General features: G+C 54.8%; 1 protein-coding gene across 2 annotated transcripts in view; it reads left to right on the top strand.

The window, feature by feature from the left end:
- The window catches only part of RASSF5 (Ras association (RalGDS/AF-6) domain family member 5), a 60841-nt gene that overhangs the window by 31100 nt on the left and 10926 nt on the right, over positions 1–18815 (top strand). The window contains exon 2 of one of the 2 annotated variants that reach the window (XM_005885237.2): positions 13–162. The exons of the other annotated variant lie outside the window; for it this stretch is intronic. Within the exon in view, the coding sequence (XP_005885299.1) occupies positions 43–162 (120 nt within the window). The 5' untranslated portion in view covers positions 13–42. The remainder of the gene's footprint in view (positions 1–12; positions 163–18815) is intronic. 2 annotated transcript variants of the gene reach the window in all.

The raw sequence follows: 18815 nt of genomic DNA, 5'->3' as shown, positions 1-18815 counted from the left end.
CCAGGCAGCCAGGCCGGTGCGCTGCGGTCCGCGCGCGGCTAGATGACGGTGGACAGCAGCATGAGCAGTGGGTACTGCAGCCTGGAGGAGGAGCTGGAGGACTGCTTCTTCACGGCCAAGACCACCTTCTTCAAGAATGTGCAGAGCAAACATTCTGCGAAGGTAAACTTACTCGGATAGAGAGACTTTACTGGGCGGGGGTGGGGATGCGTGCGGGGTGCCCTCTGTGGTCTCGGAGGGCAGCGTTGCTCCCGGCAAACAGAGCCATGTGCTATCGGGGTGGGTGGGCAGCTGCCTGGGGGCCCTCTAGAACCCGGCTGAGCAGACCAGAGGTTGGTTCCAGAGCCCTTCGGGGACCACCAGCAAAACAGGTTCTCTTTCTCACGCTCTGTTCGGCATTTCCTGTCCCTAGACCTTGGCAAAATGGCTCTCCAGAATCTGGGGACCGCGCTTGACTCGTGGGGGGAGGGGGGTTGGCCACATGCTCACCTGGGGCTGGGAGAGTGATGGGCAACTGTTTCCTTTTTCTTTTCTTTTTCTTTCTTTCGTCATCCCCCCCACCCCCCAAATCCGAGCTTTGAAGCTCTAGATAGAAAGTGGATTTCGGCCAGTCCCCCAGGAGGATAAACTTCCATAGGTTGAGACTTCCCTATTGCGAATGGCCAGAAACCAGCTTAAGACGCAGTCCAGATACTTGGCAGAGGCCCAGGGTGTTTTCAGAAGCAACGGAAACTTCTTTCTTAGGTGGTTGTCCCACCACCATTTTTACTTCCTGGGTGGCTTGGACGGAACCTAAAGGGATTTGCATGCGTTTCCTAATGGGGTTCTCTGTGCTCCCTAAAGCTGTCAGCCCCTCCACACCCTGCACAGCTCCCCTGGCCCCCCCTCCCAGTGGCCGCATAGCTAGCAAACAGCCACAGACGTGGCGGAGTGGTGACAGAGCGCTGCTTGGCTACCTGTTTCATTCTTTATGGGAGAAGCGCTCCGCCAGGGCCTTGGAGAGCTGACCTCAAAGGAGCTGTTTGTAGACCAGAGTGAGCTGGTCAGTGTCCCGGGCAGGAGCAGGCTCATCACCGATGGAGCAGTCAGTCCTGTACGTGTAGAATTAGCCCCAGCTTCCCCAGGCCCGGCGCTGAGGCCTCCTTGGTTAATAATTCATCCTGCCTGGGGGCCCCCAATTTGCTGGGTCCCCGGCGTCAAACAAATGGCCCTTTCCATTGTGAGGGGACACGCGGGAACCAAAGGAGAGGTCTTGATTTTCATGTTGGAAGGAGCCCCCTAACACTGGCCCCTCGACCCTGGGCCTGTCCTCCGGGTGCCCCTCATGAGGCTGGAGAGCAGGGCTTGCTCTGGAGGGATGGCGAGGGGGGAGCGGGGAGGCTGCAGGGGGTGCTTATGCAGAACAGCATGGCTGGGGAAGGGAGGTGCCTGCTCTCTTTTGGGGGTTCTTGCCTGATGGTGTGGATCCCTCCTCGCCCCCCCCCCCCCACACACACACACACACAGACATGCACTCCGGCTGTCTGGGGTCTTTAGGCCAGTGATTCTCCATCTTAGCTGCGCCCTGGAACCGCCTGGGGAGCTTTAGGAAATGGGGCTCTTGGAGAGTCGGACTGAATCGGCCAGGGGCGCAGCCTGGGCAGCAGGGCCTTGAAAAGCTGCCCAGGTCATCGTGACGTGCGCCCGGGGTTCAGAGCGGTTCAGAGCGTGGCTCCAGAGCTTTGCTGCTGCCTGGGGAGGAGATGGTTCCTGTTTTTAAACAAAGTTCAGCTGCCGCACTTACTACCAGCCCGGCTGTGAGCCCTGGGTCCTAGAATGTGGGCTTTTTGCATGATTGGGGGTGGGGTGGGGAGACACACCACAAATCTGGGGTTTCTTTCTCTTGGCAGATGAAAAAGGCAGCTGTTTCTGGTATTTCTTGGGAGAAGTAGAACTACCTACCAAGAAAATATGCTGGGCAGGGGGTGACTTGTTCCTTGGCCTAAACAGCTTTCCCTCTTCACCCCCCCCCCTAAAGCTCCCCTTCCTAGCCGCACCCCTGAAAAGGCACCTTTGGTTTGGCGCCCACCTCAGCTCTTCCTTGTCTGGTTCTTGATCCGTTCATTGCACAGGGGCCTCTGCGCATCTCCTGCCTCGTGCTGCCGCCTGTGAGCCCTCGGAGGGCAGGACGCCCTTCTCAGAAACTCATTTTGTTGAAACTCAGGGCTTGATGCTTCCTAAAGGGTGGGCGGTGGGCATGGCCCCTCTTTGTCCCTCGCCTCTGCCTGGAGATTCAGAACCGCCACCTCAGGGACCGTCTTCCCCAGCACCAGGCCAGCATCCAGAGCAGCCCTGCTGGGCTGGCCCCAGCTGAAGGAGCGCAAGCGGGGGTGTGGCTGACCAGGGGCTGGGTGAGCTGCAGCCAGATGTTGTAGCCTTTCATCCGGCTGAGTGTTTTTCCACCTTTCATAATATTTTCAGCTCTCTTCTCCCTCGGAGCGCTTCTGGAAAGGGTTTCAAAGCGATGGGGCAGACTCTGACCCCAGTCTGACCCCTAACGGTGCTTTTTTTCCTGCCCAACGAGATCACATCCGAGCTCCTCAGGGGATTTCTTTTCCTGTCTCCAAGGAAAGGCATTTGTGTGTTTCCCTGTCGCTGAGAGACTGAGGCCCCCATCGGGGAGAGCAGAGGCTGGCGCGGCTATAAATAGCGGCCAGAACAACCTGCGTCTCTGGGCCTGGCCTGGCTGAGCGGGGCTGTGGGCAGGCCTCGCTGCTGTGCTGGGCTGGGCTGGGCTGGGCTGGGCACCACCACCTGGGAGCGGGCATAGCAGCCTCCCAGAGCTCCCCGTGCCTCTCCCCAGCCCCTTGGTGGGAGGTGGGAAGGTGGAGAGACAGCCAGAGAGAACGTGGGAACAGGCCTCGCTTGTTCTCTCCTTTCAGAACATGGCAGCTTCCTGGGGCGCCGTGCCTCAGCTGGAGGGGCAGGGAGGTTTGAGTCACCCCAGGTGCAGTTTCAGGGGCTGGGGCCGTGCTCTCCACGGGCTCCTGGCAGCTTGCGTGGAAACCCCCTCCCCCCCCCCCCGGGTGCTCAGAGGGGCAGCCCAAATGCACACACCGTCCCTCCAGTCTAAGCTATAGGAGTCTCCGGGGCTGAGGGGGGCATCCAGGGTCACACAGCAAGGTCACGGGGGACCCAAGGTGAGAGCCTCTTTCTCTTGCCTCCCGGCCCAGAGATTTTCTGTCTTAGTCCTGAACGAGGCAGGGCCTGGCACTCTGTGGGGCTGGTGACTGTGAGGCCAGTTGCTCCTCTATTCCTGTTGGGCTCTGACCCCGGAAGTGGGGCCAACTTCTACTCCTGTCATCCCCCGAATGCCTGCAGGTGGCAGGGTAGGGGCTGACCTCTGAGCAGGGACACAGGCACTGCGCGTTCAGCAGCCTCCGGGCTCAGGACACCAGGCCTGCGCAGCATCGGGTGTGCACTGAGGACACGCACAGCCTGCTGCTTGCAGAGCGCCAAGACCTGGTTTAGTGCCTCATCTCACAGATGGAGAAATGGAGGCCCATAGAGTAAGGAGGACCTCGTCAGGCCACATATCTGGCCGGGCAGAGCCAAGACTGACATCCCTCTTGGACTCCTTGTCAAGTGCTCTTCTTGATCCTCTTCACTCAGTGAGTGACTGGGACAAACGTAGGCCTTGTCCTTTCAGAACCTTGTACAAAATAGGCCCAAATGACCTCAGGCTGGGAAAGGGGTTAAAGAGTCCTTCCCATCCCTGCATTCCATCCCATCATTCCATCCCTTCATTTCATCCCTTCATTCCAAAGGCCCTTTCTATCCCTGCATTCCATCCTGCATTCCATCCCATCATTCCATCCCTTCATTTCATTCCTTCATTCCAAAGGCCCTTCCATCCTTCATTCCATAGGTTCTTCCCATCTCCATTCTATGTGATCCTTCCCATCCCTCCCTTCCATAGGCACACTGCTAGGGGAACACTGGCCCTACATCTAACATTAGCAGGAGGAACCTGTCATCAGTTCCAGAGTCTTACAACTTTAATCATTTAAAAGTCCTCAGTGCCTATCCTAAAATACCGCTTGCTGGAGAGCCTTCCTGGTGTGTTCTCTTTGGATACGGAAAATAGAAGGTTGACTTTACCTCTGGTTAAATATCACATTTAAGCACGCGCAGAACACACTCCCCTCTCCCCCACCAGATTTTCTCTGCTTTATGCCGACACCATTGAAAAATCCAAGGAAGATGCAGAGGAAGGGGCCTCGGGTCAGAGGACGAAGCCACTCTGGTTCCGTTCCTGCACTTGTCCCCTCTTCTCTTGCCTGGCCAGTCGGCCCCTCCCTGGACAGGGCCTCGGTGGCGCTCCAGGGATGTCAGCCAAGCTTGATGGCCCTGGGACCGGCCAGGGAAGTCCCCATCTCTGTGCCAGCAGCAGGCGCGCCAAGACTCGGGCATAACACCTGCCCCTGACCTTCTTGGCATGAGAGAAAGGAAAAGAATACTAAAAATAACGTAGTTCCAAACTGGAGCAATAAAGATGAAGTAAAAATCTTCAGGACCATTGGACCATTTAACTGTGTTTTTATGTGCTGTCTCAGAAGCCTGCCCAGCCCAAGGCTAACTGGAAAAGGCTTCACGGCGTTGCTACATGGGATGTTCTTTTAGGCTGTTGTCTGCACGCCACTCCTGTGGCGCACACTGGCTGTTTTCTCCGGTCCTTACCAGTGTTGCTTTTCTCTGCAAACATGGTAAGCCCTGCCCTAGCTGGTTTGGCTCAGTGGATAGAGCGTCGGCCTGCAGACTGAAGGGTCTCGGGTTCAATTCCGGGCAAGGGCATATGCCAGGGTTGTGGGCTCAATCCCCAGTAGGGTGCAGGAGAAGACAACCAATCGATTCTCTCTCATCATTGATGTTTCTATCTCTCTCCTTCTCCCTTCTTCTCTGAAATCAATAAAAATATATTTAAAAATAAAAAAAGATGGTAAGCCCTGTAAGATGAGAACCTGCATCTCCTTCAGGTTCAAGGCAGCACCAAGCACTGGTTGCAAAAGCCGACACCACGTGCTTGCATCCCGTATAATCAGGGTGGACTAACAGTTGTAACAATCAGCCCGTGTCTCAGTCGTTGAACACAATCAAAGTCTATTTCTCCTTTAAGGAAAGTCACATCGGTAGGTGGGGGCCACAGTCACACGTGGGAGATTTTTGCTGGCCAGGTCCGGAAATGGTGTGTTTCTGACACCCACACGCCACTGGCCAGAACTCGGTCACATGACCACAGCTAACCACAGAGGAGGTTGGGAAATGAAGTCTGTGAGCCCAGGTGGAACAGGAAGCCGGTTGTGGCGAGCATTTAGCCGTCTCTGCCACACACCCTCCTAACGCCTTCTCTGCCAATCACCTCGGGAAGCGCCGCTCACACTTTCTTGGTGAAGGGCCGGAGTCTCTCTCTTTGACCTTGAACCTCTCCATCCGTCACGGAGGATGCGCCGTTCCTGGAGTGGGGTCCTGTCTTCCCTCGGTACCCTGGGAACTCCTTGAGGACAGATGCTTTTCCTCACTCAGAGCCTCGCTGGTCCTCTGTAGCATCTGACGCGTCAGTGCTGGGACCTTCACTGTGATTACTCTTTGGGTCACTTTTTGAAAATGGAGATTCAGGGGCCCCACACCAGCCTTACTGGCTCCTGAACCTTCGGAGGGAGGACCCTCACATCTGCTTTTTAAAAGACTCTCCTCGGGTGACCCTCATATACTGAAGTCTAGGAGCCGTCGGTGCAGGGACTGTTTGGTAGTGGGCTGATTACTCCAGTTGAAAAAGAAGACACGCATTTATCACAGATTCCAGCGAGGCTTCGAGGTGGCACATTGCAGCCCAGAAGGTGAAAGGATTTGTCCCTGTTCACACAAATCAATAGAGACAGAGCTGAGGACCCGGGGCCCCTGGGGTCCCGCTCAGAGCTGCCCCCATCGCTGTCACCGCATGGGCGGGACAGAGCTGTGGAGGGACAGCCCCTGGCGGTCGGGACTGGCGTGTGGTGTAGTGGAGGCCGCACATCCTGGCTCATCCCAGCTCCAGCCAGTAACAGAGGGGTGGTGGCCGGGCCACTTCTATCTTCCCGACCCAGGCGCTTCCTCTGGTCCTTTCAGCAAGAACACAGGTGACGTGCGCCTGTCCTCGTCTTCTTCCTTCCCTGAGAGCCCTGCCACCTTGCAAGGGAGCAGACCCGTCTTACCAGCTCCTCCTGGCCTGGCAGGGGTTGCAGGTGCTGACCGCCCAGTGCTGTAAAGGGGGTGCTTCCCCAGGGTGGGGTCAGGAAGAGGACCCGAATGGCTCAGGAGAGTCCTCTCCTCAGGACCCCCTGGGACTTGCCCGAGACACCCTCACTGCCGTGTTGGTTCAGATTCCTCCCTCCCACCCACCCCTCTTTCTTCACATTAGCCCCGACTCTGCTGGCTTTTTCTTCCAAAGCAACTCCGGTTGCAGCTTCGGCACCTACAACATCCACCCACCTACGTAGTTGAGAAAAGAAGGAAGACTAGAGGCTGATATCAAGCCCTGAATTCCAGCTCTTGGTTCACACGGTCGGCTGGGACTCTGGATCCAGCTCCCAGCCCATGAGCTGGAAGGGCAGGCCCACTGGGCCCAGCCTGGGTGCCCAGGAGCCCATGTTCTCCTCTGCCTTCTGCTCCCGACTTGCCAGGTAGCCCTCACCTGTGCCCTTTCCGGCTTTGGGGTCCTCCGGTGGGAGGACCCAGCCTTGTCCTCATCTGGGGCCTCTGTGTCCTCTTCCAGGGGCTCCATCCCCCAGAGAAGAGCCTGGGGGCCCAGCCTGGCCTGGACTATTCTCTGGGGACGAGAGGACCAGATACGTTGGCTAAGATCAGGAGCATTTAAAGTCAGGACAGGAGGGAAAAGGGAGCTATCGTGGCAGGAAGGTTCAGGCTGGAATCACCGAGCCCGTGGCTTCTGTCGGTGGTGCTGTCGTGGCCCCGCCTCTCCTCATCTGTCCAACCTCAGAACACACGCTCTTTCCACTGCTCACGTGTATCTTGCGTGAGACCAAGTTCTGAAAGGCTCCAAACAAGCTCAAGTCGCCCATCTCAAACCCTGGTGACCTATAGGCGGAAGCTGTTTTTCTCACTCAGCCAATTTCCTGTTCTAGTCTCGGGGAATCTGGGTCACCACACTCCATTATCGTCATTGCACCCACCTCCAGTCCGTGAGCCCCCAGTTTCCTCACCTCCTGGCGCTACCCCCAGTGTGAAGAGTGGTGTTGGACTGTCCCCTCCGCCCTGATGTGGGGGACAGGTGGGAGCTGGGTCTGCAGGACACTCGCCTCCCAGTGAGAATGTGAGGCAGGGCCCCTCCGTTGGCCGGAGCACGTGGAGAGGCAGTAGGCGTGTTTAATCTGCACACGTGGCTGGGCACGTGTGGGTTTGTATGGAGAATGTGGGAGCTGGTGAGTTGGGGTGTTTAGAGAGCATTTCTGGTTGTAACTTGAACACCCCCTTCTGTGCTCCCCAAATACCACACCTTTCTCTCCTCGCCCTCGTTTCCATGGGTTGTGATTTTCTGGACGAGGGGCCCGGCCGGGTTCATCATGGTGTCCCTGGCGCATGGCGGGTGCTCACTGCACGTTGATGAGGGAGCAGTGGGCTTGGGCTTCCTTCTCAATCACAAGAGCCCCAAGAGGCGGCCGCCCCGGAGGACACTCGGGCGAGTGCTTTGGGGCAAGGTCTGTGAAAGCTGATCTCAGGCCTGTTGTTTTCCAAGGGAAGCTTGTTAAGATTCTGGATGTGGAATCGGTGGTTTTTCCAGTCACTCCGAAAAGGAAATCTCACTGAGTGAGCAGAAAAGGCAAGGACAGCTTTCCAAACACGCACGGCCCCTCCGCCCCATCTGTGATTGTTCAGCTGTTTGCCCTGGAGGATGAGGCCAGGCCAGGCAGGGCTGGGTCCCTAAGCAACCAGGCTGGCACCTGCTGGCAGGAGTTGGCGGGGTCTTCCTCAGGCAGGGCCCTCGGGGGTTGGGAGAGAGGCGCCCGGTGAGGAGTGGGAGAGCCACTGGGACAGGTTTCCTCCGTCTGCCTTTCAGACACGGGCAGGGGCAGATGGAGGGGGAGGCACCGGCACACTCCTCATTTGTCTTACTTTCCCAGTTGAATTCTGAGCCAGTGAGGATCCGGTTTGGCGGTCCCTGTAGATTGAGCCTTTTCCGTGGGCCCAGCTGGAGTGGGCAGGGGCTCCGGCCTGGGAACCGGAGCCTTCACTCCGTGTGACCTCACGGCATGCGAGGCCTCCCTTTCTTCTTCCATAAAATGGAATGACTTGTCCCCCCCACCCCCCAGTGGAGAATGAGTGCCAGAGGGCCCAACATTTGGTTGTGAGAACCCAGGGAGAACTCCCGGGCCTTGGATAATAAAGGCCATTTGGGGAAAGGCAGACGGTTGTTGAATTTGACACGGGATGTGGGATTCATTGTTGGGGTGCGGAGGTAGGAGGCTCTGTTCACAGGACAGAGACAGGGCAGGAGCTAGGGGTCTGCTGGGAATGGGTCAGGATGTGTAATAATACTCACTGCTTCCTGGGTCTTGTTATGTGTCGGGCCCTGTTCTACGTGCTCTACGTGTACATGCTCATTTAATCCTCAGGACAACTACACGCGGATCCCACTTACCCACCCGAGGCTCCGAAGGGGTGAGGTGATGTGTCCACGGTCACACAGGAGTGAGGGCAGCTCCAGGCTCTGGGCCCCAGTAGTCTGACGCCAGAGCTCCTGGCCCCTAAGCCGTCTGCCTCTCCGATAGCACTTTCCAGAACTATCCAAGTAGTCAGAGCCCCCGCTGTGAGGCCAAAAGGTGCCCCCCCCATGCCAGCCCATGTCAGCAGGGGTCAGTGAGGGGAGCCCACTGTGCCAGACCGTTTAGAGACAGAGGAAGTCAAAGTCCCTGCCCCTGAGCCTGTATGACAGTGTGAGCTACTTAATAACCAACTGAGACATGTTTCGGTGTCAGAAACGAACCCCAAGCACCAGCGCGGGGTGGGGTTACCGGGCAGGCAGCACAGCGACAGGAGGGCAAGTGTGGGCTGGCGAAGAGCCTCCAGCACCGAGCACACCCCAGCCCACTGCAGGCACAGGTGGGGCCTCCAGGCAGAGGGAGCCAAGAAGGACTGCACCCCCTCCTGCAGGGCAGCACAGGCTGGTGTCCTGGCCACTGGTGCCAGCCCCACGCTGCCCCTCCTCTCCTAGCAAGTGAGGGCAGTGCGGGCATGCTGGGACCCGGGCATGCTGGGACCCGGGCGCTGCTCCACGTGCAGCTCTCCACCTCCGAATTCCCTGCACGGTGTCTGGTGCTGGTCCCCTGTCCTGCAGGGAGCTCCAGCCCAGCTGGATGCACGCATGGTGGGAGAGGGGCTCCTGCAGTCCCGGCATCCTGTCCCGCTCAGGGAAGAGCCTACAGTTAGACCACGTGAGCTGGACGCCCAGGGCCACCCTCTCTCGTGGCCCAGTGATGCTGCTGGGTTTCACTCTGGCTCTCAGCACACGGGATTCTGCGTGAAGCTGGGGACCAGGACTGGAAGCATTCTCATGCAGGGACGCCCACCTTGTGAGGGTGAGGAAGTGATTTGGGGGTGTCTCCTCCAGGGAAGTCCACCTTGTGAGGGTGAGGAAGCGATTTGGGGGTGTCTCCTTCAGGGAAGTCCACCTTGTGAGGGTGAGGAAGCGATTTGGGGGTGTCTCATGCAGGGACGCCCACCTTGTGAGGGTGAGGAAGCGATTTGGGGGTGTCTCCTTCAGGGAAGCCCCACCTTGTGAGGGTGAGGAAGCGATCTGGGGACAGGGCGATGGGTAGCTCTGACGGTGAGCCCGTTCCCCGCTCTCACTCCGTGACTGTAAGGGCATACCACAGCTCTAGGGTCCAGTGTGCCCCCAAGTCTTCCTTTTGCTGTTGCGTCCATTTCTCTAGGGGAGGATGAGCTCGGGAAGCCTGGCCTAGCTCCTTGGCCATGGCTAGCCGTGGCAGGGTCGAGGGAGAGCATCTGAAGCAGTAGGGGGTCCCCACTACTTGAGTCACCTAAGGACTCAGGTTGCTTCAGAAAGTAGGCGATGGGACTGGTTCACCTCAAGGCCCCTCCAGATCTCAGAGCTCGGGCTCCTTTGCCTCTGAGCTGCCCTCTGGAGAGTCGTCTGGGAAGCGCCAGACAACTGGGCTTCTGAGCAGGTCATCCCTGATGCGCAGCCGTTCCTCAGAGCAGCTGGCCACTCCCAGTGCCCAGGGAAGAGCCTGCCCCTGGAGGACTTGGGGTGATGGGGCCAGCTGGCTTAGAAGCGGGGTTGGCCCCTCCCTTGCTGAGAATATAGGAAGTAAGGGAGGCTCCCCACTTTATGGGAACCAGATGAAACCAGCTGGTTTTATGGCCTCCGGGTTCCCCTGACCTTGGAATCCTCCTTTTTTATGGTAACAACATACATGCAAAAATCCATCACTTGCATCGTTGTTAGGTGTGCAGCCTGTGGCATTAAGTACATACGTTCTCATTGTTGTGCAACCATCACCAGAACTTTCTCCTCTTCCCCAACTGAAACTCTGAACCCATTAAACAGTGACTCCCCACTGCCCACCTCCCCACAGCCCCCCACAACCACGTCTCCACTTTCTGTGTCTATGGAGCTGATGACTATGAACTTCAGATAAGTGGAGTCATTAAGCATTTGTCTTTTCGTGACTTGCTTAATTTCACTTAGTCCAACGTCTTCAAAGTTCATCCATAATGTAGCATCTCAGAATTTCCCTCCTTTTATAGATGAGTAATAGTCTGTTGGAGGCAGATGTCACGTTTTGTATATTCATTCGCCGTCCATCCATGGCTTCTTCCACCTTCTGGCTATGGTGAAAACTGCTGCTATGAATGTGAGTGCACACGTATTAGTTTGGATGTTTGCTTTCATTTCTCTTGGGTAGATACCCAGCAGTGGAATTGCTGGAGCATATGGTAACTCTTGTGTGATTTTTTTTTTTTTTTGAGGAATCGTCATGCCATTTTCCACAGCAGCTGTCCCATTTCCCATTTCCATCAGCAATGCATAAGGGTTTCAATTTCTCTACATCCTCACCAATACTTATTTCCTGTGTTTTTGATAGTAGCCATCCTACTGGGTGTAAGGTAGCATCTTCTCATGGTGGTTTTGATTTGCATTTTCACAATGACTAGTGATGCTGAACATTTTTTCATGTGCTTATTTTGCCATTTGAATGTCTTTGGAGAAATGTCTGTTCAAGTCCTTTGTCCATTTTCTAATTGTGTTGTTTTGTTGTTGAGTTGTAGGGGTTTTTTATATATTCTGGATATTGATTCCTTATCAGACATATGATTTGCAATGCAATCCTCCTTGATTTGGTTCTGAAAGAGCTGAGCCCGGCCTCAGGAGAGACTAGAGTCTGGGATGAGGTATTGGGACCCGCTCACCCACCGACCCCCCATCATCCCTCGTCCACTCCACAGTGCTCCGGTTCTGGGTGCTCTGGGAATACAGAGATGGAGAAGGTGCAGTCCCTGACTTTGGGGTGCTCATGGTCTAATGGACAAGACAGGCTTGTACACAACTAGTACTACTGCACAGAGGATGGAACCAGTGCTGCAGTAATTGAGGTATAAGCTGATGTTGTTGGAAAGTCCACTTATTCAGGAGTGGGGAACCTTTTTTCTGCCAAGGGCCATTTGGATATTTAACATGATTCGAGAGCCATACAAAATTATCAACTTAAAAATCAACCTGCTATATTTGGTCAAACATTTAATTAACTCATCCTTAATGCCTTGGCAGGACCAGACCCAATGATTTCTCGGGCCTTACACAGCCTGCGGGCCGGATGTTCCCCACCCCTGATCTAGATAGAAGTGGAGGGTTGAGGAAGGTATCCCCAAAGGATATGTCAGTTCCAGTCACGGGGACATGCTCTCAATGGGGAGGATTTCTCAGGCTGAGAGGTCAGACTAAGGGGTCGGGGGACTGAAAGGAGACTGACCTGGGGGAGGCTGGGGGAGGTAAGGGGCTGAGATGGAAATCCAGGGAGGAAAACCAACCAGAAGGAAGACCTCAAGCTCTAAACTTGGGGGGGAGGGGGACATGAGAAAATGTCCCAGGGCAAAATCCCTGCAGCCATCACAGCAGAATGGGGGTCACCTATTCTGCCTGAATTCACACTTCTGGTCTCTGGGCTGAAAGGGGGGCTGCATGAATGTCCTCAAAGGTAGTCAGAGGGCAGCAGTCGCCTCTGCTTCCTCGTCACTGTCTCTGAAGTAGACAGGTGCTGTGGACTAGGAGTTCCCTGGGACCCTGATACAACTGAAACCTTTTCATGTTCTTATTTGGGGTCAGGGTATGTGCACATGCATGTGTGTATGCACATGTGTGTACATGCATGTGTGTGTATGTATGTGTCTTACTTCTTCTGTTTTATTCAGTTCATTAAATAAATGTCTAATGAGCCCCTCCTGTGTCCCAGGCACTGTTTTGGGGAAGAAGGGCCTCTGTTGAGGAGCTTACACTCTGGGGTCAACCTGCAGGGGTGTGTGCTGATCTGCAGAGGCGGCCAGGCTGGGGGTGGGCAAGGGGCCAGTGCAGCTTTACAGAAGAGCAAGCAGTGAGTGTTCCGGGGCCTGCAGTAGAGAGGATAAAAGAGGGAGGGAGTCCCACCAAATGTGCCAATTTGCCCAGGATTGTTCTCATTTCAGCACCAGAAGTCCAGCATCCTGAGAAAACTCAGTCCCCAGCAAACTGGGACGGTTGGTCCCCCTACCTGGGACTCGAGAGCTGAAAGCAGCACTGTTTGTCCATGAGACCCAGTTGGCATATAGTACCAAGGGCCCACAATATCCTACGGGTCCACAAAAATGTTTTCATTTCTTTTAAAATCAGGAGAAAAAGTGAACTTTTAGGTTGAAGAAAGTATTCTAATCTATAATAATAAAGGCGTAATATGCTAATTAGACCGGACGTCCTTCCAGACGACCTTTCAGATGAAGCTGGGGCTACGAGTGAAGCGCGGGTCCCAGGTGCCTGCCGGTGGCGGGAGGATAGCCTGGGTCCCGGGTGCCAGAGGGAAGCCGGTGCCAGCAGCCGGGGGAAGGAAGGCCTACTCTTGCACGAATTTCGTGCATCGGGCCTCTATCTATGGTATTAATATATTTGTCTTTATAGCAACGCTCTCATAAAATGAGGCCCTGGCTGAAACACCTGTCAGGGATCAAGGTTAAGGCACAAGGTCTCCCATATCAGGTCCATCCCCAGCAACCAAACTTGCCTGTGGGCCGTGGGGCCAATGACTACTGGTGATGACGGTGCTCACTCTAGACCAGTGGTTCTCAACCTCTGGCCCTTTAAATACAGTTCCTCATGTTGTGGCCCAACCATAAAATTACTTTCGTTGCTACTTCATAACTGTCATGTTGCTACTGTTATGAATCGTAATGTAAATATCTGATATGCAGGATGGTCTTAGGCAACCCCTGTGAAAGGGTCATTCGACCGCCAAAGGGGTCGCGACCCACAGGTTGAGAACCGCTGCTCTAGACTGACTGTCCTAAGCACTTCCAAAGTGCCACCTCATTTCATCTCTACAACAAATGTATAAAGAAGGCCTTGTGCCCTAGCTGGTTTGGCTCAGTGGATAGAGCGTCGGCCTGCGGACTGACGGGTCCCAGGTTTGATTCCGGGCAAGGGCATGTGCCCAGGTTGCGGGCTCGATCCCCAGTAGGGGGCGTGCAGGAGGCAGCCAATCAATGATTCTCTCTCATTATTGATGTTTCTATCTCTCTCTCCCTCTCCCTTCCTCTCTGAAATCAATAAAAATATAATTTAAAAAAGAAAAGAAGGCCTTGGTAGCTGCATGTCACAAAGAAATCTGAATCCCAGTGAGACTGACTTGCCCAAGTTCGCAGAAGATGGAGAGCAAGGCTGGCAGAGGCCCACCTGTAGCCGGATGTGCAGGGCACAGGGTCTAGTGGTGAAGAGAGGGACTCTGGGTAATGACATCCACCTCTCATTGTGTTATTTCGGGGGTTAAATGAGATTGTGACTGTGAAGCCAGAGCAGTGCCTGGCCATGGTGACTTTTATGATGATGACGAGGCACTCAGGGCGGGAACCCAAGTCACTGCAGCTCCAAAGCCCCAGGGCTCACCCAGCCTCCCCTGACCCTGACTTACCCCAGGTTACCTGCTCCGCTTGTAGACTGAGACGGTCACCTAAGAGAGTGAGGGACACTGTGCCCGGACCCAGGACACGCTGGCCTCCTGGCGAGTTCGCTGGTACTCATGCGTACACCGGGGCCCACCTAGGCTGCCCCGAAAGCCGCGGGGGCCTGTGCAGACCGCGCGTGCCTGTCCTGGTGTTTCACCACGTGTGTGTCTGTCTTCCCTCCTCCGATAACCGTGGGCTCCTGAGGACAGGGACCACCCTGTTGGTTCCATGTCCCAGGGTGCCTTTCACAGTCCTCAACCCCTAGGCAATTCGATCAGTAACTGTTGACTGACTGTCGACATTCGCCATCTGCTGTGCGGTTTTGTCTTTGGGGATTTCCTTCTCTTCCCAGTTTATCAAATACCCCCCTTGGTTTTCCCTGATTTCCTCTATTCCCCCCAAGCAGTCAGATTCCACATGGTTCTGCTGGACGGGTGGCTCCATGCTGAAGCCCCTTCCTTCCTTCCTCTGTTGGGAACAGCCTGTCGGAGAGCACAGTTCTGGAGTTTCTAGCCCTTCTGTTTCTGGGACCTTGGACCATTGGGAGAGGGACCCATGGGAGTCACCGCTTCACTGCCAGGCTGCCTGGGAAAGCCATCTGGGCACCAGCCCTTGGGGACCTGGGAGGGGCCCCGCGATGAGGCTACACCGGCTTCCTCTTTCCCATCTGGTCCAGCCCATCGCCGAGGGACCGACGGGCCTTGAATGTGGTCTGGGCCTGGAGCAAGGCATCCCAACCAGCCCAGACAGCCGGGTGTCTGCCCTGTCCGTCAGGGGTTCCTACTCAGGACAGGCCTGCCAGACACACGGGTGTGCGGGCTCAGCCCAGCTGTTGGGCCGAGGGACGGAGTGGAGGTGTCTGCAGACGGCCATTCTCACGCCTGGAGCTCTCCTCCCCGACACAGGCCGGAGGGGCATGAGAATTGCTGCTGACAGATGTGCTAAGAGCCAAGAAAGAGGAAATGTGGCAAAGGCTCACGGCCAATGGCTTCCGGGCTAGTTCTTGTTTTGTTTTCTTGAACCGTACGCGTTAAGAGGGTGCAGACCTACTTGAGCTCGGCTCAGATGGGGTCTTGCCGACGAGCAGAGAAAGCAAGCGGTGAGTCCTGAGACCAGCAGAGTGGTGGAGGTGGGAACGGGTCTGGGTGCTGCTTCAGACCCGTTATCGCTGCAATTCGGACGAGCCCCCAGCGGCCCTCCCAGAAGCCCAGCCCCACACCCTGTTCTCTGAAAAGGAAGAGGAAGCAGTGATGAAAGAAGCCACCCTATCTTGTATGTAAAATCTTAGAGCTGCAGAGGGGCACGGAGCCTTGCTGGTCTCACTTCATGATTTCACAGATGAGGAAACCGAGGCCCTGAGAGGGGAAGTGGCTCCCCAGAGGTCACAGGTCATTGGGTGGTCTGGCATTTGTTGCCACCAGGAAACTGCCAGGAACTGAGCCACAGGGCTGGCCTTCAGCCCGAGCCCCATGCAGCCCACACCTTCTTAGCATCAGCCTCTTGGGGTGTGGGTTGGTGGGAGGCGCTCCTGGACTTGCGCCCATCGCTGGGCTCTGGGCTGGGACTCACCGGGCTGCTCCGCCTTCTCCCTGCCGCCCGGTCCGCAGGTATTTATCTGACACCTTGGAGGTGAGCCCGGTGCTCAGCCAGGTCCCGCAGGGGGTACAAAAGAAGCACGGTCATCAGACATCCTGTCTTTTTCCCTCCAGGGAGCATCTAATTGGGAAGGGGGTATGAGCACATGGGAAACAATAATTGAACAATAAAAGGCAGCCTGTAATTAGCTGTTGCATGTAGCCATGCAGGTTATAGGTCCTGGCGGTAGTGGGTTTGACATGTGCAAGCAGCTGCAGAGGCCCATGGCATGTGGCAGTTTGCAGCTTTGCTACGACAGGAATCTGAGGCTTGGGGGCTGGTGTTTGGGAGTGAGTCCCTGAGCCAGTGAGGGAGCCTAGAGGCCCCCCGCGCCCCTCCCTCAGCCAGCCTGTTGCCTCCTCACTGGAGAAGGGAGGACAGTTAGCAGAACTCCAAGGAAGTGATAAAGCCTTTGTCTGCCTGTAAAAAATGTCCCTTACGTGAGCATGACGTTACAGAAGGCCTGTCAACTGAAGGTGTGAGGAAATACACAGGAAACGGGACTCAGCAGAAGTATGATTCAGGAAAAGGCAGGGGCCGGAACAAACCTGCACACCTGTCTCCATTTGGGAGTTAAAGTGTCAGGGGTCTAGTATATTAGGAGAACGGAGAATGAGGAGGTGCCGTGGAATCTCATCGGGAACCTAAACGGAGAAGATGGAGCTAGTGCAGATGGAGGCTCTGTATTCTGGGGCAGGAGGAACTGCACAAACAGCTGTGTCGAGCGGAGAGGCAAACTGCTGCCCAGGGACCAGAGTCCATGAATAAAGTTTTATTGAAACACACTCACCTTATGGCTGCTTTGTGCTACGGTGGCAGGGTTGAATAGCTACAACAGAGACCATCTGGACTGAAAGCCTAAAATATATATATTATCTGGCCCCAAACAGAAAATGTTTGCCAACCACTAGCGCAGAGAAAGTGAACAAACTCCCCGGCACATGGGCCAATCCAGAACCAGCGCCCATGGGGGTCGGACTGCGTATGCCTGGAATGATAGTAACAGTACAAGCCTTTGGATGGGCTCGATCTTTCCCCAAACACGTTTATACGCGTCACCTCATTTGTTTTACTTTTGCGTCAATGCTATGAGCAATAAGGGAATTTTACCCCAATATGTAGAGGCATAAACTGAGCCTCAAAGAGGTTATCTGACTCTCAAGATCACTTAGTAATGGGAGTCAGCACCCCAACATCCTGCAGGTGTTACCCGAGCCTCTACTCTGTGCCAAGCTGGAGCTAGGCTCTGGGATGCCAGGTGGACAAGACAGGCACAGTCCAAGTTGAAATCCAAGGCTCACGGTACTGTAATTCCTAGGGGGAAGTTAGATTCTTTTTCTCCTGTAGCCGGTTGGGGACCATTGAAGTTTCCTTTTTTTTTTTTTTCTTCATAATTCTCCCCTGAGGATATTTTTCCCATTGATATTTTTAGAGAGTGGAGAGGAGGGAGGAGAAGGGGAGAGAGTGAAACATCGATGTCAGAGACACACATGATTGGTTGCCTCCTGCACGCCCCCCAACCGGGCCTGGGATAGAACCAACAACCCGAAGTACGCGCCCTTAACAGGGAATTGAACACACGTACCTTTAGTCTGCGGGCTGACGCTCTAACCACTGAGCAACTGTCCAGGGCATTGAAGTTTCCTGGGCAAGTATTTGTTATATCTGCTTAGTACTCAGTGCACTGGGCATAGAGAAGAAATGGAAGTATGGTGTAAGGCATTAACACGTTAAGCGCCCAGCCCGTTTTGTCTTCGGGATGGACAGTATAGTGTCAGTCACCAGTGATGACGTGGCGCTTAACGTGTTAAGGAGCTTCAGTCTAGTTGGGAAGAAAAACCAAGACGGACGGTGTACTTGGAGGTTAACATCAATAGGTGCATATTTAAGTGCCAGTTACTGTAGCTCGGCTGTAGCGTTAGCTTTAGATGTAGGTTTGTTTTAACCTTGCTGGGCCTCCGTTTCCGCGTCTGTGAAATGGGCATGATAGTGGTACATTTCTCATAAACTGGTGGTGAGTAGAACAGCGCCTGGCACATGGTTAGCCAGTAAAGAACCATAAGGATGATCGTCATCATTCAGGACCCGGGCGATCAGATGAAGGCACTAGACAGACGACGGGACTAGAGAGGAGCAGACAGGAGCCATGTGGCAAAAGCAGTGTGCAGGAAGAAGTTCACATAGAGAGTGGAATTTTTGACAAAAATGAGGTTTGTGTGATTTAGGTCAAGAAAAAAATGGGCCGAAACCAGTTTGGCTCAGTGGATAGAGCGTCGGCTTGTGGACTCAAGGGTCCCAGGTTCGATTCCGGTCAAGGGCATGTACCTGGGTTGCGGGCACATCCCCAGTGGGAGATGTGCAGGAGGCAGCTGATCGATGTTTCTCTCTCATCGATGTTTCTAACTCTCTATCTCTCTCCCTTCCTCTCTGTAAAAAATCAATAAAATATATTTAAAAAAAAAAAAAGAAAAAAATGGGATGAATGTTCATCTGATGGCTTTACCCTGAGGGTGGGACACAGTCTCCTCGGCCAACTCCTCACCGGGCCCCTCGTTGCCAGCGCTCCCGGGGCTGCCCTGTGTGTACCTGGGATAAGGTACAGGACTCACTCAGCCCCTCTTCTCCTCAGATCGTTGGGTCACCCCCAGTGACCAAAACTAAGACTTTACACGTGCCATGGCTTAGATTACACAATCAGCCGGTGTTGGTTGTGTTTTTCTTAAGGTAAAATTCAACTTAAGGGAAATCTGCTTGAAGGCAGGCCCCAGACTGCCAGGGGCTGGTGCTTTGTATTTTGCTGTTAAGGATATTTTAATAGAAAATGTTGAGGGTCACTCTCTCAGCGGGCACCACTGCTCTGACCCGTGACACCCAGCCTCTTCAGGTGTCTGCACCCCAATAACCTTGAGAGCAAAGAGAGGACGCAGCCCTTTCTATGG

This window comes from Myotis brandtii, unplaced genomic scaffold (assembly GCF_000412655.1).
Source record: "Myotis brandtii unplaced genomic scaffold, ASM41265v1 scaffold898, whole genome shotgun sequence".
NCBI classification, from domain to species: Eukaryota; Metazoa; Chordata; class Mammalia; order Chiroptera; family Vespertilionidae; genus Myotis; species Myotis brandtii.
This window is presented reverse-complemented; position numbering and strand designations above follow the sequence as displayed.